At 40.0% G+C, this 27,409-nt stretch overlaps 1 protein-coding gene across 3 annotated transcripts in view; it reads right to left on the reverse strand.

The window, feature by feature from the left end:
• Window positions 1-118: 118 nt before the first annotated feature.
• Window positions 119-27,409, reverse strand: part of ACVR1 (activin A receptor type 1) — a 70,088-nt gene continuing 42,797 nt past the window's right edge. For all 3 annotated transcript variants that reach the window (XM_049813424.1, XM_049813432.1, XM_049813441.1), the window contains exons 4-10: window positions 26,841-27,058; window positions 22,618-22,717; window positions 20,199-20,345; window positions 17,328-17,603; window positions 13,572-13,769; window positions 6,792-6,922; window positions 119-5,748 (exon numbers count right to left, since the gene is read on the reverse strand). In XM_049813424.1, coding sequence (XP_049669381.1) covers window positions 5,614-5,748; window positions 6,792-6,922; window positions 13,572-13,769; window positions 17,328-17,603; window positions 20,199-20,345; window positions 22,618-22,717; window positions 26,841-27,058 — 1,205 coding nt within the window. In that variant the 3' untranslated portion in view covers window positions 119-5,613. The remainder of the gene's footprint in view (window positions 5,749-6,791; window positions 6,923-13,571; window positions 13,770-17,327; window positions 17,604-20,198; window positions 20,346-22,617; window positions 22,718-26,840; window positions 27,059-27,409) is intronic.

Below are 27,409 nucleotides of genomic sequence, written 5' to 3' on the forward strand. Positions count from 1 at the left end.
TCTCCTCCGGCAGAGCAGCGGAGAGGACCTCCACCTGCCTTCCCTTGGCAGGGGGAAAGCACAGCCTGCGGGGGCTGCGCAGCACTGTCTACCCCGTCACGGATATAAGGTAGGAACGTTTTGGTCAAGAACAAGCAGAGATATTTATTAGATCTGTAAGTATAAAGAGAGTCCTGAGAAGCTACACCAGACTGGAGGACAGGATGTGTACACCAGCTCTTGTGCTGCTCTGCCAGGGCTACACCCCCAGGTTTACACATGTTGCTGGGACAAATGCCACTATGCACAGAGCAACACACAGCAACAAATGTGGTGGAAAGGGGGACACTTTTTTTTTTTTTAAAAAAAACAAACAACCAGCAAACAAACAAAACAAAAACCAAAAACCAACCAACAACTCTGTCTCCCAAGTTTGACAGCTGGCAGGCACTTTGGTGTATCGTGTTATAGGCCACCATCCCCAAGAGGACCATGTTCCTGGACCTCTAAGCAAGCAGTCTGGCTGGTACAGAACAGGTTGACCCAGTGAGCAGATGTCCCAAACCCCGTGGAAGATCCCTTTTGCAGACATCACACAGCTCTCCACCACACAGGATCTGGAGGTAGAGAGACGAGTCCATACCCAGTGAAAACTGCACTTTCCACAGAGAAGGTCCCAGCTTCGCTTCCACGAGTACTAGAAGTCCTTCTTGCAGTCTCTCTTCTACCGTGACAGGCCGAGACTGACATCAACCGTGTACAGCTGTGCTTTGCTTTTCCTGGCATGCTTCGGCTTGTATCTTGGCACGGTTTCTTGGTTCAGGCACTAGAACTGTGGTGTTTTTTTTCCTTAAACTGGGGATAAAGCAAATGTACTATTCCCAGGTGAGAGCATCTGTCACAGTACATCATTAATTCTATATTTGATAAAATGCTTACTTTTCCCACACAAATCTTAGCTCTAAAATGCAAAAATGTATTCTGTGTTTTAGAAAGATTTAACTTCTCTCTATATAAGTGGAACAGCACCAGTAACATCTTTGTTTCCCTTCTCCTATGCCAACCACTATGCCAAGGCTTATCTTTTTTGCACAGCAGACACCTTGCTCTGCAGGGAAGAGAATTCTCCTTGTCCCTCCTTACCAAAATAGTTTAATCCAGGTAAATAAAAAAATTCTGGAAGCCTTGATATGGATTTTTCATGGAAAATTCCAGCACAGAAGGCCCACAAGGAAAGTTACAGACAAGTGGGAAGAAGCCTTTAGTGCCTTCACTACAGCAACACTAACTTGAGTTGCTGGCCTCAGGCTGCTTTAGGCAGCTGTCCCCAGGACACCTGTCAGAGTGCAACATATTCCTAACCAGTAATAAACAAGCCTTCTGCATATGAAAAAGGGAAATCCAAACAAAAAGCAATCCCCCCTCCCCCAAATCTAAAGTAACTCTGTTTTTTGCCTAGCCTTCCTCATGTAACTGGCAGGTGGTCATACCTATCAACAGGATAGCTGAATCAGACAGTGCTACTCATGCGCTGAGGAGTCATTTTATTTATTTTTTACATGCAGGGCCTCCTCTTACTAGGGGTCTGATATATGGTCAGGCACTGTTCGAATGACAACACCCCAGATCCACATTGGCTGTGTACAGTGCAAATCTGCCAGACACATGAATAATTCAACTGCGACTATGGAACTGCTTGTGCCCTCTCCATAGTAATAAATGCAGCAACACCCTTAATGCAGCAGATTATATATAAGCATTCCAAATCTCTTTAGAAGATTAGATTCTATGGGGGTACTAGAGGAACACTGATTAATAAACATGCTGGAAAAATAGCGTAGGAGGTGGGGGTGTTATATTCACATACATCACTTGGTAACTCTCCCCCACTGCCCAAGCCTTGATATCTTGAAGGGAAAAGCAGCAACAAATTTTCTCCTGTGACTGTCCAGACACTTGAAAATGAGGTTAAATAACACAGACCACAGATAGTCCTTCACTGGCTATCACTGAGTTTTTCCTTCTCTGCTTCCAGGTGCACCCCCTCTAGCTCCCAAGAGGACTGTTCAGAACACTGCTATTTCTGCTATTTTTTGAAAGCATGGACCCTGACTACCCTCCGTAGCAACTATACATTAGAAAAGCACAGTGCTGAATGACTCAGGGATAAGTCAAGAGATAAGAAATTTCTAAGAAATTATTTCTCATTATTATCTTCCACTCAAATTTCTTGATTCAAGTTTGCCAAATAGTCACCTAATTAAAAAAAAATAAATTAGTTAACGTTTCAAATAGTTCAGTCAAAGCCTGGACTAAAAATACTTCATTAGCAGGGCATGAATGTGAATTTTGTTTAAAATAATCCCTGGATGTTTTGATATGCAAGAGGAAGCTACTAGCAGCAGCACCAATGAAAATGACCTTGTCTAGCACATTGGTGAGCAGGAGTCCTAGCATTGGACAGACTTTTTTACCCTGCCAGTAGCTTGCTTGGATAATCTTCTTTACCTAACATGGGATAAAGAGGATATTACTGGGGTGTTTTTATGGTTTGTGTTTTTATCCTTTGGTTGGTTATCCCTGCTTTATAGACAGGGAAAGCCAGGAGTCCAGTTTTAATTCATACTAAATTTCCTCAATCAAGTCTGTATCCAAACTCAGAAGAGGCCAGTGGTTCCCAGAGCCCTGCCCTGGAAGAGCCCCTGAAGAACTGCGCGCTTCCTTCCCACAGGCGCTGCATCCTGCAGCACCCAACTAGTCCTAGCACAGCTAACGGACTGGTACCCAACACTGCGGTTAGAAACTTCAGATCTTCAGAGACAGCAGAGTAAACCCCTATAGAGTACATGGAGCTGTTTCCAACCTAAAGTTGTGTCGTTCTTCTACGACATCTTTTCAGAAGATGCTACAGCGCAAAGAAGAGACTGATCAAGTATTTAACATGACCATCTTCCCTAATATCTAGTAAGATGCTGTGACTCCGTAGGTCAGCATTTGAGAAAGGCACCACAAATTCAGCCAACATGGCCAGAATTGTTATTAATTACCAGCATGACAGATTGTCTCTCTCCTCCAACACCTGTACTGGCAAATGCTGGAGATGTGAAAACTCAAAGTGAAAAACCTAACCAGCCACTTTAAACTCACATTGCACACTGAACTTTCACCTCTGGCTCTGTCCCTGTCCATCTGTAGAGCTACCTCCCCTCTTGCTCCCCACTGCCCAGATGTCCCCAGCTGTCCTCATCTCTGAGCACTGCAGCAGCCGGGGACCTCTGCAAGCAGGTTGCCCCACTTTCCATTTGTTTTAAATACTGATGCCTGTTCCATCATATAAGTACATGTGAAGGAAATATGTATGTGTGTGCACCAGGCACCTAGGACTAAAGAGCTTCAGGCAATACTCTATATCAGAAAATTATCACTAACAGCCACTCATTTTGCAGTTTTAACTGTCACTAGTTACTTCCATTCATGCGGCATCTTCAGTCCAACAGACTGATTCACTCGAGTCATTGCTGAAATACTGTCTCTCCTGGGCTGCAGTTATTTAACAGCCCAGCATGCATCACATACACAAACCAGTTTAAAGCAAACCTGAATGCATTCAGGCAACTGAGCCTTTGACTTCCTATTAAAAACTAACAATAAAAACTAATCAGATCCCACTTTTCCTATGGCTTTTTTGCAGTGCTGGATCTGCTCAGATTCTCATCAAGTATAATTAAGAGACCTAGCAACTGGTATCCATTCAGTCTGCTCTGCAGAGCTACTGTACCATGCAGTACCTACCCTGCAAACTTGTCTGTTATTTCTACACTAGAAATATAGAAAAAGAAAGGCATGACACGTGGCTGGAGTAGGATGAGGAAGACTGGGTCTGAGAAGGAAAAAATTACAGAGAAACAGGAGAGCAGAATCTGGCGGACTTAAAGGACAGAAGAGAACCTCAGAGAAATTTTTTAACCCAGAGAGGAAACATGTCCGAATAGCTAATTACTATCCAGGTCCTTAGACTACCTGGAGGATTTCAATCCCATGAATAAAGGAGTTCTTTTCCAAGCATGAAAGGGCACTGTCACTTCCTAATCACTCTTACACTTGACATAACAACTAAGATGAGAGTATCAAGAGGTACAGGCAGAGAAAACAGTTCTCTGGGTACAAAGCTGAATCCTTCCCCATAAGGCTAGGGGATAACATACCTCCTTCTGCAAGACATGCTCTAGGAGGTTTGCACGGGCATGACTGATGTCACGTCCAAGGAGAATACACCAGTTCCCTGCTGTACTATTTTAGGATCCAGTTCAGTACAGGAAAAACACACCCAGACAAACAACTGTTAACAGCCTCAGTACCTCGGTGTTCCACCCAGTATTGACCTGGACCAACTCTCTTCACCTGCGAGCATACAACTGGAGATACCCACTGCTGCATTAGTATACCTTTGTTACTAATAGGCAGTAAGAGAACTAAAACACTCTTTTGTTTGACTTGAAAACATTCTATTTAATTTATACAAATAACTACTAAATAGAAAAAGTAGATTAAAACAAAATAGTTATTCTTCTGGCAGAGTTTAAATGCATATTATATAGCTTAGAAGAAATAAAATGCATTTTCCCCACAGCATTCATGACCTAAAATTCTAGTTAGTTCCTCCATTGCTTTCCTTTTCTAGATCGGTAAGATACTAGACAATGTCATGTGGGTAATGGCTATATATATGTTCCGTATTTGAACTGAAAATATGTTACAGACCACACACCTACAAATGTGAAGCACTTAAAATGTGACTATCGAGTTGTAATATGGTAATACAGAAAACAATTTATGTTTCAGGTTATATTGTGTTACAAAAACATCTGTGTAAGAAATCATGAAAGAGGCCACATAAAAATAAGCTTTAACTTTATGCACTTATTTTACAGTTTAAAAAACTGGCAAGTGCACTAGTAATAAATAATTTGCAAGTTTTGTATAAACGAGAAATTCCTAATGTTCAGCATTATTGTAAACATCAGTACACATGTAAAACGCAGCTAAAATCTGACAGTTACATTTTCAGTTTACCAAATTCATTTCCTATTATTCAGGCATAGATCAATGTAGTATACAGCCAATCATATTTTTGGCAAGTCATGTCATTAAAATTAACAGTGACAGTGCAAGTAAGGAATGCAAAGAATTCCTAGTGCAATAAAGAAGAGAAGCACAGGCAATATTGCTGATTAAAATTTACCACTTCCATGTGTTCACCCTGGGAGTGATTAGGAGAATTAAAAAACCAAAAAAAAACCAAAAAAAAAAAAAAAGGAAAAAAAGAAAAAAAGCTGTTCAAAGCCATTATTTAATGCCCTGATCTTGTCTTAGGATTTCTCTGTCTTCCTTCAGGCCACTACCTTTGCAACAGTACATCCAGCATGAGTCCTTATAGCTTGACCATTTGTGAAATGCCCATTGTAGTCACTGAGCAAAGTCCATATGGTTCCGATGTCTCCCACACAGATGGCTTGGTAAGAACTTCTGCCTCTATAAGTAGCCACATGGGGACCAATCGTATAAACTGTCTGGCCAGACTACTTCTGAAGCAGACAAATGCCTTCCTATCAGGAGAGCACCACAAGAAGAAGGTCAACAGTCAGCTTTCAGTTTATCTAAGGAATTATCAATTTTGGTCAAAGTCTTTTTGATTCGCAGGGCTGTTAGTCTCGCTGATGGATTTTGATACCAGCATTCTTTCATCAACTTGGCAAGAGATGTTAATGTCTGGAAAAAGAATAAAAAGCAGAAAACACACACGTAAGTACACAAATCACAAGGCAAGAAAGCGCTAGATTGGCTTAAGCACTAACACAGTAAGGTATTATTGCCTTCTTAACACTCAGTTTTCAGAGTCTACAGAGAGTTTACTGCTATCTATCAAATATACAGCTTTCAAATGTTGGAAAAAAACCCAAGTTTGTTAACTTGGTTAAACTAAGAGAGTAACTAGACAATGGGCTGACTGGAGTGACAAGCTAGCATAATTTTAAACCATGGAGTTTTCTTTTCTTCCTAATTAAGAAAACACAACAAAATCTCTTTTCAATGAAACTGATTTCCACAAGATCAATGAAGGAAGCCAGAGAAGGTACAGATTTTCTGCCTGTGATTTCAACTGTAAATGGCTGGGATTCACAGCTGGCTGGTGCAGCAGCACAAGTCATGGCTCTACAGCTGAAACCTTATAGATGGGACCTCACGTCCTTGCTGGCCCTAACCAGCCATACAGATTCAAATCTACCTCCACAGCTTTAGTAATAAGGAACAAAACAGCTGGTCAACCTGGAGAGTCCAGACTGATTCTGATGAAGAAAAATAAACTTCAGCACTAGCCTTTCAAAAAGAACAACAGTCCCTTATCCTGTAGTCAGGAGAGACACCAAAATTCTGTTCTAAATCTGCATGCTTATAAGCCACAGAAAGTCCTATTCAGGCTACCATCCCCTTAAAGAAATTTCTGCTTGGAGAGAGATCATAGGAAGAGCAGCTTTAAAATAGTTACTGTTAAATCATGCTACTAGAAAGCTAATCTGTGAATAGCTCAGACTTAACAGTTTTAAGTTTGCTCATTGCATTTCCTTCCTGCTCCAACATAAAGGTCCACACCAGCATGCTTCTGAAATCTGTACAGCTAATGCTCCTGACAAGTAGCATTGAGATCATTTCAATTTCAAGTAATAACTGAAAGTAACTTTCATGACTTTGTTTCAGAAGAAGAAAGGTCAGCTTGTATCTTATGCAAAGCACCCACAGGCACACCCACTTACAGGGTCTGAGAACCATCTGTTGGGAATGTTCGGCCTTTGCTGATCTACACAGACCACTTTTCTCATGTCTTCAAAACTGGGATCGTTTGGAACCAAGTCATAAAATGGTGGTTTATAGTCCTCCACAATACCTGGTGAGACACAAACAAGAGAGGCATTATTTAATGACTGTGTCAGTGCAACAGCATTTCTGCACAGAAAAAGAGAACGCATGACCTAGCCACCTAAGAAACACAAAAATCTTTTAAAAGTTAACACCACAGTGTCAAGCAGCCATTAAACAACAGAATAGCACTATCATACAAACAGCTTTTTCTACCCAAAATGTTAATTGATTGGCTCATATTACAATTCCACAAAGTAAGAACTATATTCATTTTGCAGATTCTTGAGCTGAAGTGACGAGAAATAAACTCACTTGCCAAAAGGCCATCTTTTATAATGCAGGGAGGTTTACTGACTATCACAAAACTGGGATTTCTGCTAGCAAATGTAAAAAATTTGATGTCTGCATTGTGGTTTTTAATAGGCTTACCATACACTTTGCATGGTTTTATGAGTCCTGAAAGAATCCAATAAGCATGTCAGCATCTACAGACCCTCATGCTGGTGCTTCAAATAATTTTATTTCTTGTTATTAAAATAGTAGAATACCTAGGGTAACTGGCACTGCATGCCATCACAAAGCTAAACACCTGAGAGCCTGTGGCACCCAGTGTCTGAATGCATTTTCTAGGATTCTGCATTGAAAAATGAGTTTGTGTGTGTGCTCTCACAACTTGTCATCCAGCTTACATAAAACTGGCAGGCTAAAAAGCCTTTTGCCTACTAAGGCATGCAATACGGCACTACTGTTTCATCAGTGGATTAAGCCCACAAATGATCTATAGGGAGCTCAACTTTCTTAGATGCTTTAAAGCCAATTTAAAAACTGGTGTTCAAAGACAGGCATTTGGGTCAGCAGCTTGGAAAAACACTGAGTGAATGAGGCCCTCTAGGTACAGTAAAAACATGGGCAGAACAATCTTAAAACTGCTTTTTAGCAGACTGGCAGCTCTCCCACAGTCAGACATACATGAAATCCAGGAGAATTTCTGTTGCTCTGGATATACTGAAGTTGAAAAGAAGTTCTCAAACTTTGCTATGATTGAGTTGTAGTTTTCTCGTTCACTGGAGATAAAGATCAAAATCCCACAGATACTCAATTAAAAAAACCACAACTCTAAATCCCTATCTGTGGTGACTAGTTGAAAAGGGAAATGGTCTTCAGGAAATTACAACTCCCTTAGAAAATAGTGGGACAGTTCAAAGATCCAGCTACCCAAGCAGGTTACCATAACAAAGTAACTAGCAGACTGCAGAGTTTGCCCTATGGTATTCTGACATGGATGCATGCAGAAGGACAGACTATATTCGATGCTGCATAAAGAAGCATCGCCCACCCTCCTCCTGCGAGCAATTCATAATTGCATATACCAAACACCACCTCCAAGGCTGAACTCTTGTCTTTACACTCCTCCTGCTTCCTCCCAGAACACAGAATAAAGTTGATTGTGAGAACTCAAGAATACAAAAAACCCTCTTGTGTATCCACATTGTCTATACGTCCACCTCAGATAAAGCAGTGGCTTTATACGAGTCAAACGCAGAACTTCAGAGCTATGTCATATAGCTCTGAAAATGTTTCCAGGGTCATTGGGATATTACAGATGAACTTTGTCAGTAAGAGAGAGAGAGTCTGGCTCTAATTTACTATTTTCATGTGGTCTTTCCAAAGTATAGGGCACATAACTGGCTATTTCAGATAAGACATATAGTAATAAATATGAAGTGAAGCGGGTCTAGCCTTTACTCCAATAGAGTGACTCTAGAGTACTCTGATCTACCACAGCCAAACGTCATAGACCCCGTGGGACCACCGCTGGCTCCGCAGCAGCCCGTCAGCGGTGCCAGCGAGCCACTGCAACCTCTAGCCCACACCACTCCGCTCGCAAAACCGTCACTGAACTGTGACACGCTTCCCTCGCCCACTGCCCCCAGAAAGCGAGCCAGCCGCTCGCTACGAGGGAGACCCCAGAGTCCTTCAGCACGACCTACAGCTTGCCGCTTGCTGGACAGTTTTAAGATTACTTCTGTCATTTATAATATATTGTATTTTTTTCCCTTGGGGTTCCTGGCTTTTTGCTACTCAAATCAACTAGAACTCACATGCACAGTAGTGTTTTCTTCACCTTTATTCCTCATTACTTTAACATCAGCTTGTCCTACGCATGCACGACTAACTGCTGGAGCAAAGCAAGATCTACACAAACACCCAAGCAACATATCCAGTCTTGCAGATATAATGATAATCACTCCCCAGGGATGGCTTTGAGCAGTAACTAGCTTTCAGCTTCTGGTGTTACTATTAGTATTGAACAAGATCACAATAATGGGAAGAACAGCGAAGATTCACGAGGAACAGAACTCTAAGTGCCAGGCACCAGGTAAGCAACGATGCAAGGCACTGTACACTAGGAAGGGAGCACATTGAAAAAGCCATGAACAACCAGTCTACAAGGAAAAAGCACTCGTCTATTTGAAGAGAGTAAAACACTGATCTGGGGGCTTAAATTGCATTTTCAAGTACAGAGAGAAATGTTGAGTGACTCCTGCTACAGCACAAAGACAAGACATGAGTTCTCTTGGTTGTGGCAAAGGAGTTTCCCATCACATTTTCTTCTTTACACTAAGCCGTAACAGGGAAGTACTGAGAATCACTGTGTCACCTTGAGGCCCATTAGATAACTTTGGTTTTCCATATATATTATATATTGTATATATTTACAATATATATGATACAATATACTTTAATATAATTTTATATAATATATAATAGTATATGATTTTTATATATATAGTTTTATATATATAATTTTTATATATTTATATAATTTTTAAAATAAAAATGTAAAAATAAATATTAAAAAATTTTAAAAGAAAATTTTAAAAACTATCAGACTTTAGTCAGATTACAACAACTTCAGAGCCTCCACAGACTGAAGTACTAAACCAGGCTGACTCACTGGAATAGACTCTGCATTTCCACCCAGTCAATGAGAGATGACAAATGTCTATCAGTATGGGATAGCAGCAAAAATTTCTAGCATACATAGCTGACAAGTGCCTCTAGCCCACCTAAGACACACCATCACCCAGTTCACACGAGCATGCTACCTTGACCTCGGCACGCTCACTCCCAGTACCAAAGTCTTACTACAAATCAAACAGGGTTATCTGAGTGACCACCTGATGAAGTAATGATTTCCACACAGCTAAACACTCAGATTTGAGAGAAAATGTTTACTCCATTTCAAACCAGTGTAAGGAAATGTAATTACTTATGGCAGCAGCCAGAAATACAAAGCAACTGGAAATAATTAAGTACTGTGGAATTAGTATCACCATTGTCTTAAACTTAAGACTTTATTGACACGACCAATGTCATGACGTATCTCTATCACCATTAAAAGTGTTTCCACGGTGGCACTGAGCTCAGCCTGAATCAATTACTGAAGCATTTACCTATCAACTTTGGTAGGTCTGCAGTCCATGCTGACTTTCATACCATCTTGGTGAACCTGCCAGCACAGTCTAAACTCACTAGTTTAAAAGTAGCTCAGGTGAATTGTCTGTGAACTGCAGTTACTGCAGCAATACTTATGTATCAAAACTTCAGCATGGGAGTATTTAAATAATAGGTACCATTTCATGGAATTTTCATTTCAAGAGGTAACTAGGTAAGACTCTGTGTATTTTTTATATATATTATGTACAGTATACACGCACAAATATAAGTCAAAATGTACATTCATATACAAAGAGAGCAAGACATCCAATATTCCACAAAGGATTACCAGCCTCCAAAACAGCACTGTGGCAAGACAGATTCCAGATGAACTACTCAAAATTCAAGACCGGCAATAAAAACAAACTTATCAAAAGCTTACATGTGAAGTTTTGTCATCACATAGGCCAACTGCTATGTTCAAACAGACAATGCTCTACACGGTGCCTATGTGTAAGCACGTACCCCTGTGAGCACTGCTGGTCCCACCACCCACAGCTACGAGCGCGGTCCCTCCCCAGGCAGCGTGGAGGAAGACCAACCGCCTCCTCTCCCTCCCCATCGCAGCAAGCATCACCTATTGCACAGTGAATTAATCAACCCCTGCCCAGCAAGCCCATCACGTTATGGTAACTGATAAACTACAGTGCTTGCAGACTGCCGAGACAAAGTGCAGAATATAAAACTGCACTGAAAACAATGAAGTTACAGCTTAAATTCTCAAGGCACTCACATTGACGTGAACTGCAACCCAGAGGTCTCCAAATATTGGGAAATGCAATGAGCAAGTCTTCATAACTGCCTACGACATGCATTTGCCAATAAACAGAGTGCATCATAAGAAAAATTAATACCATGCACTCACAAGACTCTCCTCCTTTCTCTAATTAACGACATACACCTTCAGAGCGTATGTTTCTTCTTCACCCGAAATCATCATCACACTGGATTCAGCTGATGCATGCTCTTGGATCAGAACAATGCCTATTCCTTTCATTGCATATGTACCCAAGTAACTCCTCTGACAGTAAAGGGAGAAGGAAGGCAAGGTCATGAGCTCAGCTCCAGCCACCCCACAGAAAGCCTACAAAAGTTCCCTTCAGCTCCCAAGTCAGTCCCGTGACTGCCGCCAGCTTCCAGCAAGACAGGAGCTGCTCACTATGGACCCTGCACATTAAATTGCATCTCCCCAAAACACCTGATCACCTGCACAAATTACCCTGCTCTCTTGATCACACAGAACCCATTTTGGATCTCTTCAGAGCTATCAAAGCAATCTCTCGGGCTTACAAGGCGACTTACATCAGCCACCTGAGCCTACCTGATGCATTTTGCTACCTCCAAGTCAGCTTTGTTTAAGCACCTTGTAAGTATTGTAGAGAAGACAGGGGCTTGGGACAGTGCTCCAGGCCCCAGGGAACCTTCTAGCAAGCTGAGAAGATTTGCAGACCTTCCAAGAAGTGCCACCTTCCAGCAGCCTTCTCATAACAAGCCTCACTGCAGTGTTTCTGGAGACAACTAGCTGCCTGTGGCTGCTGTGCTGAGAATTACCCTGAACAACGGAACAACAATTTTTTTTCCTTTTACTCACAGTTAAATTATTTTGTCCACCAACATATAACATATGAAGTACAAGGTTCTTATTTAGAAGTAGTCTTGTACTTCAATAGAATAACAATATTTGTTTGCTTCTAGAGCTGTCGCACATGTGCCTGTCCTCTCCCCGCTCCCCATAGTCCAATGTAACACCATTGTCCCCATAGTCCAATGTAACACCAGTGGAAATACTGACAGGATTTCCACTGGGGTCAGGGAACAGAGGTGAGATAATGCATGAGAAACAATACAAGGCAAGTACCTTAACTTCCACTAGAATCTGAGCCAGGCTTTGTTACTCTGTAATAGCTACCACAAGCCTCCACTGTTATTATACCTTATTGCAGCCTAACTCTGTGCACTCACTGCTCCTTTGTATCCATCTCTCCACAAACCGCTCATACTCCCTCCTTCAGCTCTCAACAGCTGCTTTTTGTGAACATCTCTAAGGTTATCTTAATCCTTTCCACCGAAGTCTTCCCTCAAATTTTGACTTGCAATAGTTCCCACCGAAAAAAAGCCCTCAATTCTTCAGTTTGAGCCACTCTGACTACTGCCTATCATTCTGACCATGTGTCCTTCAAACAAGTTTGTACTTGGGTCCTAAGCCGGCAGGCACCCCGGCTGGCACCAGCCCTTCCTGCTCTGCAAGGTTCCAGTCTACCATCAGGGCTCGGAGGTACCTTGGCAAACAAACAGCTAGTTGTCTTTTCCTGGAGAAAATAAACCCGTTGTCTGTCAGTAACAGAATCCCAGATTTGGATTTAGTAGGAACAGATCAGACAGACACAGATCAAATAAGTGCACACAACAATCCAGAACTTCCTCTAATTTAAACATCTCGCTGTTAACAACCTATCACTGCCAGCATCTGCAGATATGCCTGAAAGGCATCTTCTGTGTTCTCTTGTCCAGTTGGGTCCACAGAACACAACCTGAAGTCCAGAAGTCAGAGAGGACTTTTGAACTGACAAGGACAAGAAATCACACCAACAGATACCCGGCTTAAAGTTTCTTAAATTCAGACATCCTTGCCAAGGAAACACGAAGCAATACTGTACGCTACAGAACAGGACTGCACTAGCACTTTTACCAAGCAGAACTGTACTTTGACCAAGTCCTGCTTTCTGAGTGCACTTAACCTGGTAAAGCAAGAGCACCCCTGAATTCTGATCACTTCACTTCCTCCATATTTTCCTTCTGTTCCTTAGGTTTTGTCATGAGAAACAGCCACCTAAAAGTATTCACTAGGGTTTAATGACACATGGAAAAAAGTTTAGAGAGTTTATGATCTAAAATTTTAACTTAATTAATTGGTATGAATTATTTCTCATCACTATTTAGAATGTAGCAGGGGACCCTCTTTCCTCTCTATCTTAACAGAAATGACAACAATATTTAGCCATTGTACCCAGCACACCAACAACTTCAACACAGGCAGTGTCAGGAATTAAAATATTTTGGAGGTCCAGTATTTTACTGTGCATCCTGTGCATTTTGGCGGCAGATGCTTTGCTGTGAATTACCATTTGCTTAACCCCTTCTAAAAAACAAGTAAGGGAGTCCCGAATACTTACCGTTGCTAACCATGCGTCTAGCTACTTCCCAAAGGACCAGCCCAAAAGCCCAGATATCGACCCTTTTGTATGAGTCAAAGCAGTCTGCCTGGATAGTTTCGTCCAAGACTTCTGGAGCCATGTAGCGTTTGGTACCCACACGGGGATTGTTCCCCACATCCAATTGATTCGTGCTTTGGGAGTGCATAACTGCAAGGCCTGAAGGACAAGACAAAAAAAAAAATTAGTTAAGTCGCCTTTAAAACTATAGCAGCATATGTTTAAAATTAGACGTGAGCAGTGACACCCATCAGACAGTTTCTTAAAAAGGAGCTGAGAGTCCAACTGTCCAAAGACCAACTGGGTCAGCTCCAAACAAGCTATCGAAAACAGCCACTGTGTCCATCGACTTAGATCAATTATCTCCTCAGGGATTACCATTAAGCATGTTATTGCACTGTTGTAAAATGTTATCATTAAGTGTTTTGCAGCCACTGGATGTCACCAGCGCTCCAGGCACGTATACACAGAAGACCAAGCATCTGTTACTTAGAAGAAAACAATTTTACACAGCATTCAAATTTATTTATAGAACTTTTGGGTAGGTGGATATATCCAAACTGTGGGGAAGAGAGAAGAAAAACACTGCATGATGGATATACACAAGTTAAAAAATAAAGCTGGAAAATAAAAAACACCGTATTTGCAGTAGCTTGAAAAATAAACATCCTCAAGCTGATCTAAAATGAGTCACTCAAAACCACTCTACCTGGTTTCTACTAATTACTCAACATTTAAGCAAAGAACATTATGTGAGGGACTAAATTACTGTAAATTTGGAAACACAGAGTACTCATTTTGCCACGGTAAACAGAGAACACTGCAAATTGAACAGCAACAGGTGCATGGCATAACTAAGCAATAGAAAAGACTACAAACTCTCCCTAATTTCCTGCACAAATCTTGTAAGAATAACATATACTATTTACATTTAGCATGAGTTTATTTTAGATTAAACTTAAAAAGCATTTTAACTCAGTCCCACAAAAAATTAACCTATCACTAGATCATTAATTTTTTTTCTTTCCAAAAAAACCCAGTCTGTTCTTCACCCTAACAAAAATTTGGAAAACACCTTCCTACAATTTAAATTCAATTCAAGTAATTTCAAGCTGCTAAGAAAATGCTTATGGCACCTTAGAAAGATACCATCTACTAACCACATGACTGCTGAGAGGATAATTTGGAAAGCCTGTTCTCCAGACAAAAATATTTTTTGTCATATATATACACACACATATATAGGACATCTACAGACACACTTATACATTTATGTGTTTGTTTATATTTATATTAATTTATATTATACAATATGTATGGATTATAGTATTTTTAAAGAAAACTTGCACACTGAAAACAAAGGTTAGAAAACAAATTTCCTGGCACACTCTGAAGATATCAAGACTTTGGAGAACACTTTGATAAAAATCATAATACTCCATCCAAACCGGGCAAAACAGATTCAATAGATTGACAGGTCAAAGGTTTAAGGCTGAGGGATGCAAGTCAGCATCCCACACACTACAAACTAAGAAAGTGTTGCAATAAGGTCAGGGGACAACAATGTTGTAATCAGGTTCTCATCATGGTGGTATCTGTGCTCTTTATGAGAGTTAGGAAGCAGATATTGCACTGCTTCAGTTTCTTTTCACCTCAGGAGATCTCAATGCGCATTTAACTTAAGGGTGCAGAAGTGCTTGTCAGAAGCTCTTACTTTAAGATGCTAGATCTTTAAAAAAAAAAAGAGAAAAAGAAAAAGCTTGACAGGAATACAAATAGATGAAACACATTAGTTTAAGACATCAAAAAATCCTCACTAGTATACTGGATTATCTGCTAGAAACAAAATTGAGCAAATATGTTTTGTTAGCATTCTTTGCACCTTCCTTACAAATACCAGTGTTTGTTTCAAATGGACATTCACTACTCGGTATGGAGGGGCAAGGGGAAAGACGGAGTAAGAGGAGAGTGGGGCTTTTTCTTACTTTTGTATATTATTCTGCTGTTCTATAAGGTTGCTCAACTAAGACCTATTACCATGCACATGAATTGCTTTAGAAGTAGAAGGGCAGAACTTTTCCACAGTGCTGACAGATTGAAATGAGACTGACATCTATCCTTGGACTTTATCACACAGCTTCTGCTTAGCTAGAACATATTTGAAACAGCCAGTTTTGTAATGCAACTCTGGATACTCGGGTTGCTGTTCAAGATACTAGTTTCCAGCACGCTTGCTGAGACAAGCGGCCAATTCACAAAGCTCTTGCACTTGCTGCCAGCCAGAAGGACTAGGACTGAATGGCAACAAACATCAAGCTACACTGCAGTTCAGGCGTGCAGCACCCAGGCTGCCAGCAAAACAGATAATTACAAGATATACATCCAAGTGATTTTATTCCTCTCTGTTTTTAGAGCTGACACCTATTCTTAACGGATACATTGCAAGTCCAGAACCTGGTGTGACTGACAGAACCCAAGTCCAGCTTAGGTCTGGGCAGCTGTAGTGAATCTTTCCATCTGTTCATACTTACCAGTCTCTAAGTGCCATTTTTCTTGTATGGTGCATGTGTTGAAACAGAGAAGGAGACCAGAAGAGGAAAAAAAGACAAAGCTATACAGAAAAAATGGGCATGAATATATGGCAGAAGTAATGAACTCTTTGGTAACTCTCCTTTACAGATAAGGATCAAACGAAGAACATGTCAGATACATTCCCGAGGATTTCACATTTTTAAAAAATAGCTATTTTACCACCATGAAAACTAACTGGGAAATGTTTATTGCTGTGCTCTCTCAGAAAATCTCTCAAATATCTGAAGGCTCTAAATAAATCATGTAGTACATTTCACTTTATTAGCATAATGTCAATCAATGCCAGTATGTGCTGCCCTCTCCTCAGTGTGAACTACAAATTTATTTAAAAGTCAGTCTCTGAAGTTCTGTATTTTCAACTTATTGCTCCATTTTTTACTTACTATTCCCTCTGCAAATTTAGATAGGCCCAGGTATGTGGCTTTCATGTCTTCCCTGTGTGTTTCTCATGTCCCTCAGGCAAAACTGATAGGAACTATGAAATGGAATTATTATTGAAAAAATCCCATCTCCCACTGCACTTTTTGTCTAGCCAATGACTCCTCAATACTATTGTTCTATTGCTATTTTCTCCCTTGTCCTCAGAGAAAAGGGGAGGTGGGAATAGTCAGACATATGCCCAAGGTGTGAACGAGCCATACTGTTGCAGCTGTTTCTCAGCATCCTACCTAGATCAAAGCATAAGACCAGTTGGTCATGGAGAACCCAATTTTGGGCTCACTGAATTATCTGGCAAAAGACTCAAGCTGGATGGACCTATGGAGCTTGGGACAGCGAGCACATAGTTCTTAGACTACAAGTGGAAGGACATTAGTTCAGAAATGAGCTGAAGCCTAATAACTGCTGCCCTCTGGGATCCATGAATGGAATTTAACAATGAAACCCAAGAAAAAGTCCAAAATGTTACATCTGCTCCTGAACTGGGAGGCTACACTAGGCCTCCTCAACAGCAGTGGCATTTTTAAGTTTTAAGTGCCATCTAGTGGCTGACATAAGCCTTCGGGGTAATACCACATCATGGTAAGGCTATTTAAGGTTACTGTAAGACTTCTATGGTTGGAGTTATCCAATATATTTGATTACTGCAGGAACGCACCGAGTATATTAGCATCGAAATGAACTCACCTAAATCCGCTATGCAGCACTGTCCATTTTTCTTAACGAGGATATTTTTGCTCTTCAAGTCCCGATGAGAAATGGCAGGCTTCCCCTGGGTTCCAAATATCTCTATGTGCAAATGTGCAAGACCACTAGCTATGGACAGTACTATGCGTAGGCAGCTGACAGTGTCCAGGGTAGTGAGCTGTAGATAGTCATACAGAGACCCCATTTCATGGTAGTGGGTAATTAACCACAACTGGGTACTAGAGTTTCTGGAAGTCATATCAGATGCAATAAAACCTAGAAAGAGGAGGAAGAAAAAAGGAGAAACAACAAAATAAAATTACAGACCTCCTTCAAGACTCCTGCAAGAAAAGAATCAATACTACTAGGCCCCTCCTGCAATTTAAAATTCTGTTTAATTAAAACTTTTCCATGATTGTAATGCACTGAAAACAGATTGCAGATATTACCATGATGAAAAAAGAGCTGACATATTCTGGAATTCTAACTCAAGTCTATTCACAAGAATGTATTTATGTATTTTGTCAGTCACACCAAACACAAGTACTTGTCAGGACCACATACTTATGATTTTTGGTTTTGTTTGGTTTGTCGGGTGGTTTTTTTGGTTTTTTTTTTGGGGGGGGGGGGGGGGGTTTCTTAAGAACTTGGAGGTGGGGAAGTTTCCAGTTAAACAAAAAGATCACCAGGTTGTAGCACATCTGCTGCTGTATATTCAGCAGGATCACAGTCGAAAGAAGCAATACCTCAAACAGACAAGTTGCAATTAATCATTTCCATTTTTAAGGACAACAAGCAGCCAATGCAGGCTGCTGAGAAAAGGGTTAAATCTGCTTCATGTATGCATCACATCCCAATAAACAGACACTATACATTGTGCCAGCTTCACGTTTACATCCAAGTGAAGTCTATTAAGAACACTTCCAACAGTCAACCTTGACATGTCAAAAGGCTGCTGTCCCCACAGGAAACGTGACCAAATATAGATTGAAAAAACCACATCTCACCACAGCAACAACTTGCTCTCCAATGATCTCCAATTGCTTAAAAGGCTGCAGAGGGATTGCTGCAGCCTGATAAATTATCAGACCTATGGGACTACTCTAAACTGCTGTAGGGTCCAAATGCCTGACCTTCTTAACTGTTCACCAGCTCACAATGGAGCCATGGGATATAAAAACTGCCAGATGGCTAAGGAGAGTGTGGCAGCACCAGAAGATTAGCATAGCAAAACCCAAGGAATAGTAATTCTTCTACTTCGAATACTAGACAGTTCAACTGTCTAGTTCAACTGGTGTGCAACGTCCATGGTGAAGCAAGGTAGAGCACCTTTATGCATGGTAGCTGTATTTCACAATTATTTTCTACAAAGGAACTGAGAAAAATTTCTCTTCAAAACTCATGAACTTCAAGAAGTGCTTTCAAAAATGTGGTGTCTTAAAACTGAACCCAAAATTCAGAAGTAGCTCCCTTCCTGTTACCTCTGAATTTATTGTGTATCAGCACACTGTTGACCTCAACAGCTTTAGCTGAGAAGCAACAGAAGTTTTATTCCCAACTTAGAGGAACAAATCATGTTTATTAAAAGCCCACATATGACATTTGTCAGAAAGAACACCCACTACTTTCTCTCCTGAAGTCAGATTTCTACACAATGTGACACTTTTGTAATCTGTGATATTGTTTAATATTGCATCTAAAAAAATTCTATAAAATAGCCAACAAATTTGACAGTTATCAAGAAAGACTAAACACAGACAGAGGAACATGGGAAATGTGTAATGCAATTTCAGCCAAGTTACTTGCTCTCTTGGGAAGGAAAGTTCAATAATCCACATTTCAGGAGGCCACCAAATTATTTTTGTAGTAACAAAGGAACTGCTTCAGGAAACATTAGACAAACATCTAGCAGGGTGAGCTATAGAGCCAAGGAATACTCTTTGACAGGAAACAAGAATAAGGAGCCCAGAGAAAACTGATTGAAGACAGACAGATTGTGGGTGAGGTAATGTCATCACTCCCAAAACATGCCGCTGCTTTTATTTGTAAAGGTCGCACACCAGCAAAAGAAGGTCATGTCTGCTAGGAATCAAAACGGCTACTTAAACTTCAGCCATGGCTCACAACACAAAAAAGCCATTTTCTAAGCTCTCAGAACTGAGTATACAAGGTACAAGGGATGCAGAAGATTCAAAATCATTGTAGTTTCCTATTTACAGTGAAATGAGATACATCATAAAGGGGCAACTACAGTTGAAGTTTAAACACCAAAAGCAGCTTAGTTTGACCCTCAGCAGAACACTTAAACAGAAGAAAATAACGGATTCATACTGCACTTTATTCAGGCACAAAGAAAATTATTCAAATATTTAAATCGCATTATAAACTCCTCCCTACTTTTTCTCCCTTCATTTCTCCCAGGTAAACTGAAGTTAAAAGAAAACATAGATCCACTAGAACTTCTCCACCTAATGCACTGTGCAATACTCTTTTGCTATGTGGCTGCCTTGCAGCAAGAGCTACAAGGGTGAATTCTTAGCATGCAGGTCTGTGGCACCTTCATTCTTCTCTACACACTGTGCAGCCAACAATTGGTTAATCTGGTTGAGTGATTCTTGCTAGAATACTGCAAGAGGATAAGGATTCATGGTTGCTACAACATTTTCTCCAGTTGAGACTTGGATTTCAGCACCCTCCTGGCAAGCCTCCCCCTTAAAATTTCCCTTCAAGTATTTATCACAAACACAGGAAGCTAATCTCAAAGAATGTAAGATACCTGGCAAATCTGCAGTGCTTTACAAGTGAACTGTTCAGTTAACTCACCTTTACACCAGCTACACTAGGATACACGAACATGGTTGTTCTACTTACCTAAAATATTTTCGTGCCGCAGCAATACAGTGTTGTACAATTCAGTTTCCCTGAACCAGGATTTTTCATCCCTAGAAGAGAAGATCTTCACAGCAACATTTTCTCCTTGCCACTGACCCCTCCAAACTTCTCCATAACGGCCCTTTCCTGGTGAGGGAAAAACACAGTAAAAGTTGTCAACTAACAATCTTCATAGGCCAGAAAGACAGGATTAGCTAATAGGATGGAAATTCAACAGTCACAGCACAAATATCAAACTGATCTAGTTTCATCACCCCTGCATACACTTTTTACCACTTTACAGTCATGCTGTGCTCCACTGTCCCTTAATTTTTCCCGTTTGTTTCAACTGCAAGCTCCAAGAGTATGGATCTCTCCTCCTAGCATGTTGGTACAGTATACAGACTGTTTGTACTGGGCAGGTGTAATCATTTAGCTACCAGCAATGAAAGTGCATCTGCATCTTCAGCAACTTAGGCAGCATACTACAAGGTCAGTGTAAACAATACAAATAAATCTATGAAGTTAGGAGGACAGGAGGGATATGTAAGGCTGGGGATACAGCCTTTACATTTCTATCAACCCTTGCAAAAACAGTCAGCACAGCCGGACACATAAAATGCAGAATGACGATTAAAGAAAAACAACCCAAACACACAAAAAAAACCCAATCACCCACAAACAAAAAACGTTTTAAAAAAACCCAAAACACCCACCCTGACCTGTGGGCACCAGCACACATTGTCTGCATGCCAAGGTTTTTACCCAAACAGCCTAAAAGAAATGTATGAAATTATCAAGTACCCAAAAGCAAAGAAACATCCTGGACAAGGCACACTGAAAAAGTTCCGGTTGTTGCCATTTTCATCACAGCCCAAAATATGATAGCCTCAGGCTTCATGCAATGAATTGTGCTAGATTTGACGACTATAAATATCCAAATTCTGCCCTTCATTGCTCTGCAGTTCAGTGTTCTTTAGAGGCACGTATGAATCAGCAGCAGGTATAACCAAATGAAGAGAGATACCCAACACTGATGTCTCAATGCTGTCACCCAGAAGAGACTTCCTGCACAAGTGCTTTCATTTGGTTCTGCTATACAAGCCAAAACACACGGTCTCTCGAAATAGCGTCAGCCTGAGTTAACTTGGGAGCAGGCATAATTCCAGGGATGCACATTTATTCACAGGTATATACAGGCACAAAAAGATGTCTCCATATTGCAGACAAAATCATCATGCATATCATATTGTACAGTTTCTGATGAAGAGAAATTGCAGAGCAACAGAGGATGTACACTTGGATTTAACGCAAGTGTGAACATTTGTGCCTACTCAATACATCCTATAAGCCAAAACCAAAGAAACACTGGTAAAATGTAGGCCCAGTCCCTATAGATTCACAGATTCATCTGTTTTAGTCAGGCTTGATTTAACAACCTGATAAGTTAAAAATTCTAGTTACTTACAGGAAGGTGTTACCCATTCTGAGTTCAAATCACTGAAGAAGCAGCATAAAACATATTTAAAACAGTCTTTTTCCCTGAGTAGAATCAATTGTTATCATGCCTTCCTCACCTCTTTAGTGACAGTACAGCATCTTGGCTCAGTGTCACTGCCTCAGGATATCTTTGACCCAAACGCTTCCTAAAATTACTAAACTCACATTTAACACTATTCAATTAATAATATTTATATGGTGAAGAAAAATGTAATGGATCCTTAAAATTAACACTGAAGTCCTGCAAAAACCTGAAGATCCAGAAAAGTTTTAGGGAAGAACTACTAGAGAGATTTTCTCTTTAAGGGAGAAAAGAGCAGCAACAGTACCTCATTGCCTGCATGGTCCCCAAAGCAACAGTGCAGAGCAAGTAAGATAAAACATTCATGTTCCCATTCTAATAGCACAAAATTACAGGTTGGTTTGGTTTTGTTTACTGTTTCAAATGCCATGTTAGCCACTTTGCTTGATATTTCAACTCCAGATCTCAAATCCAGATGATCCTTTTCTAATTCTAAACCTTTCTACTTGAACATCATTTAATGAACAAATGTTTGTTTCACAGTTTGACAGTTTCAAACTTCAAATTGAGTTTGCTTTTCTAAAAACATCATTTATTCAGCTTAAAGTACCCAAACAAGCCTAGTTTCTATTTTCTAACATTGCATTACTGAACAAAGCTTAAATTTTTTAATCATAAAGCACAGATGATATTTGCTCCTTTCTTCTGCATAGATCTGAAAGGAATTTTTTCACTTGCCTTTACAAAACCAAATAAGTTCGTAAGCTGAAGCCTGGAAAGTTTCATATATTATATAAGCAACTGAGGGAAAACAGTTGATTAGGATGGGAGATAAAGCTTTCTCTCTGCAATTGTTATCAAGACTTGGCACTAGATGCGAACAAGAATTATACTAACCTACACACTCTACAAGTGTGATCTGGCGAGCCACCGTTCTTTGCACCAAGAAAGGAAGTCCAGAACCACTTCCAGATGTGCAGGAATGGTCCAATAAATCCTGTTCGAAAGGAAAAGCAGGAGTTTACAATCTATGAGCATTTTTTTCCCTGTTTAAACACACAAAGGTACACCACAGGACAGGTTGAGTTAAAGCTCATTGGTATCTCAACGGCTCTGGTGATGCCATTTGGTCACTCAGGGTAAAGACATACCACCGCCGTCACTGTACAGATGGACAGAAAAAGCTCTTCACAAGATTTTACCACTTCAGGGAACATCCCATGCATAGAAGAGAATGGTAGGGGAGCTATAACTTAGGCATAATCACTTTCTGTTCAAAGTTTTACATACAACACAACAAGAAACAGCAAACAAATCCAAGCATCGCTTCATGCTCAGATTTCTTATTTTGTCTCTATATCTTATATTTGGCATTACAATATCATTTTGTCTAATAAAGAAATAATTTTGTTTAATAAGTGACAATAAATTTACTCTGTAAACCTGAAAGCTCACTTGTAGCCTATGAGCTATCCTCTGTAGTGAAATTCCATCCTTTTTCAGCACTTCGTTGTTCTCTTAATTAGCTTATGCTCTCTCAATTCTGTGTCATCTATTTCAAACAGGTTAATATCAACTTTTTTTTCCCCAAAGTTTTCTATGTCTTGCAATAATCTGAGCCACTTCAAAAAGAAATAAACTTGCTTTCTCTGACTTCTATACTTAAAACCTTCATCTCTATACAGAGATGGAGCACCACACAGCATCCACAGGGGAACGGACTCACATGTCTGTGAACACAACTTTTAAACCATAAGCTTTTGAAGTGTCTCAAAACAGAAGAGCACCGAGAATGGCCACAGGCACGTCTGGCACCACAGGTTTTTCTCTAATAAATTTCAAGTCCCTGCTCCAAATTAGAACTTCTTTAAAAGACAACACCCAAATAACTTCTTGTAAGTCTCCTTCCCTAAAGTGGCTGAGACATGCTAGATGAACAGTCCCCTGAATTAAAAAAAACAAAAAACCAAAACAAACAAACAAAAAAACAAAACAAAACAAAAAAAACACACAACAACAACAAAAAAACCCAAACAAACAAACCACCGTTCTGTGGTACATAAGTCATGGGAAGTATTGGCCCAAACTATTCAAGTTTAGTAGAGTTTTTTATAACTTAAAACAGTTTTAAAATAAACTAAGTGATAGGCGTATTACCTGTACCACCTACAGTAGATATGTAATTGATACTCCAAAGAACTTTCCATAACAAGTCTTTCTTAAAAGTTTTTATCAGTTTCTAGTATTTTTAGTGCATGGAAACCAGACTTTATTTAAACTGTAAGCTTATAAAAAACCATGAGTAAGATTCTAATTGAATGTTAAAATCCTATTAGCCTTTTAAAGTGCTAATACCCAGCTACTTTTATGGCTAGGACTTCCATACTAGTTGAAGGCATTAACAACTGTATTACTGGACTTTTTTTCCTTAGAAAGGAAAATAGGATAAAAAGGCGTAAGCATAATGAACTTTCCAATATTTCCAGCAAACTGTACTAGTGGGCTTTAACCAGATCTGATGAAATCTCATTTTTCCTAACAATTTTTTAATGAGTACCCAAGAAAAAGATAATCTAAGAATGATAGGAGGCTTCTATTTTGCTTTTTAATACAAACTGAGAACTCCTTTTCCTTCTTGCTTGTATCAGAGGCACACCGCCCCCCCCAACTTATCTGCATCGACTGTAAAAACAAGATTTGAAGAGGCCACAGCTCTTTCCATTCCCCATTAGGAAGCTTAGGGCTTTACGCATTTGCTACATTATGGATGGAGACTAATCCTAAATGTAACTAATGTGTAACAACAACAGCAATTTAAAACACACAATGGAGAAGAAAAATCCGGAATTTAAAAAAGACTTACTGTTTACATGAACATTAATGAACTTTTTTTTTTTTTTTTTACATCACCAACATTCAAGAAGCACACCAAAGGCACTGCAATCTTAGAGCTAAGAGGGTCTGACAGCTGAGAACACAGCTCCATTAGACTAAGCCTTTACAGTTAGCAACTTCTCCCAAGTTATTTTAAAAAGAATTTTGATTTATTCTTCTCAGGTTTTATCACCCTTTCCAAGTAACATTAAAGGACCTGAAGTGCAAAAGGTTTGCAAATGGAATGGAAATGGTCTTGCACTGATAAGAGATAAGAGCTGGTAAAAGCTGGAAGTCTGGGCTTAAAGACAGATAACCAGTTGCACACATGCTTAGTTCATGGTGAACATATCAAAACTGGCTGTTTTAAAACAGTAACACAGAATCAAGCCTTGTAAGCTAATTAAAGCCAAAGGCATTTAAAAAAAAAGATTACCAAGTATAGTTTATATAGGGCCAAGCTGAAGCAAAATAGCAGGGCAAGGAGTTCCACTGGTTCAATTAGCACCGTGTTAAGAACCACCTTCCTTGTTTTTATCCTTGCTCTAACTTGCTAATTTTGATGCCTCCCCCTGTTATTGTACTGCAGAATGCAAACAACTGATTCCTACCTATCCTCTCCTTACCCCTTGCCATGTTGTATGTCTCCACCATACATACACACATACCCACCCACCCCCGCTTAAGAGAACCAGACTCTTCTTCCTGGTTTACCTACTCGATTCCCCACATAGACTGTTTCAAGATTGCATATTGGGGCATCCAGATGACCAAGAGTCTGATTACTCAGTTTTAACCTATTCTTCCTTAAAGAGGAATCTTCCCTGCTCCAATGCTATCCCTGGCCATCTCAAACCCTGAAAACTTACTTGTCAGAACATACTGCCTTATGAAACGGTTTTCCACGTGACTCTTCCAGCACTTATTCACAGCAGTATTTTATCAAAACATCTCTGTCTCAAAACAAAGCGATGCAAGAAATAGTTTCCAGCTCCCCAGAATAGTTCCATTTTTTGAACGGTCCCACAGATCTTTATTTTAATAAATCCCCATAGCTGGGCCTGCAAAGCGGTTGCCAACTTTCAGGTGAGGAGGTACAACCATTTTCTGGGTTTTGGTTTGGTTTTGGGTTTTTTTTTTTTGACATAGTCAGAAGTCCTTCCCTAGTTGGTGGGAACCAACACTTTCTAAGGAAAATATCAAAGGTTATTCCTCACTTCAAGAGATACCCATTTTAGATTCTCTCTCCTACAGAGAGAACACAGTCCAAAACATAGAAAGAAAATATGCGGTCAGTCTATTTAGTAGCATATTTTTAATAATATTTGTGTTTTGGACCATTTTTCTTTAGCCACTTCTCAACCCTGCAGTGAAAGCATATTAAGACAGGAAAGCACCAAAATGGAAGGTGTTTTCCAACCTCTTAATGTTGAAGAGATTTTATCTTAGAAATGCAAGGAGGAGAAAACTTTTCCTCTTTGCATTGGTTTCAGAAACAAACACTCAAACTGCCTCTGAAGCCTTACCTGCTCACTTTCAATAAAGCACAAGAAAGCTGCTGGGAACACTTTTTTTCGTGGCCTCAAGTGAAAGGGTGAGATACTTTATGTCTTTAGAAAGAAAAACACTTCCCCATGTCATTTTATTTTCCAAAGACTGCGTGAACAAGAACATATTTTAAAAACTGAATTCTGAGTAAGTGGTTCTCATTCTTAGAATTCCTACCATTCTTCTGTCAACAAAATTTCACTAATTTCCTAGTCATCCGAGAGCACTTCTACTAAGATCATGGGAGTCAGGTTTGAAGTTTTTAAAAGTTAAAAATATCTGTATTTTCTTCTTCCCGTAGCATCACATCTTTTCCAACCTTTCAGGCTGTCTTCATATATCAAAGATGCAGCACATTTTTACACCTTTCATATCACTTCAGGCTACTCAACAATCAGGCATACTCTGTTTTACTGTTTTCACGTTGCTTCTAGGAACATAAACAGTTTGACTACAGTTTATAGCAATTCTCCAGGTCAAAGAAGCTATACTTGCAAAAGCTATCTTTTGGTTAAATTTAATTTAAACTACAGCTTTGCGGGCATAGGAATGTCACCACAGAAGTCCTGACGCTAAGTGGCATCCCCTGGCAGCAAAAGGTCCTGTTACTGATATGGCCATGTCTGGAGGGTAAGAGAGGGGAGTTCAGAAGTGAAAAAAGCTCAAACAAATTTTCACCATGCACACAGGTTACTTACTGCCAACGTGCTGTCTCCAACGTTTGATGCAATGAGTCCCTCAATTGTGCCATATTCTGCATCTCTAGAATTGAGCCTCTCCATATGGTTTTTCTGTATTCTCCGGATGATCAGCACAGCTACTGCAGAAAAAACTATCAACACTATCACAGGAGCCAGTATAACAATGACTAGTGTTTCCATGCTGTAACCTGCAGCTTCTCCTTGAAAGGTTTGCCCTTGGAAAGGAGAAGGGAGGAAAAAAAAAAAAAAACCACAAAGGAAAAAAAAGAGAGAGAAAAAAATTAATTTGCAAATTCCCAGAGAAAGTTTTTAAAACCAGTAGCACTGACACCAACATTTAACTTGGTAGCCACCTAGTCTGAAAGAGAGGCTGCAAGACAGCCAGAGCTATGAGCATACACTTACACAAAGGATGCTACCACAGGAGCTCCCTGCAGAGCTGTTAGAACAACCCCGTCCCTTCAGAACAAACCACACCTGTGTCTGTGCAATTCACTCACAGGCAGTAACTCAATCCTGACCCTGAACCCTATCATTCATCCAGCAATACAGATCATTCGACCTGT

The sequence above is a fragment of the Accipiter gentilis genome, chromosome 1 (genome assembly GCF_929443795.1).
Source record: "Accipiter gentilis chromosome 1, bAccGen1.1, whole genome shotgun sequence".
Lineage (NCBI taxonomy): Eukaryota > Metazoa > Chordata > Aves > Accipitriformes > Accipitridae > Astur > Astur gentilis.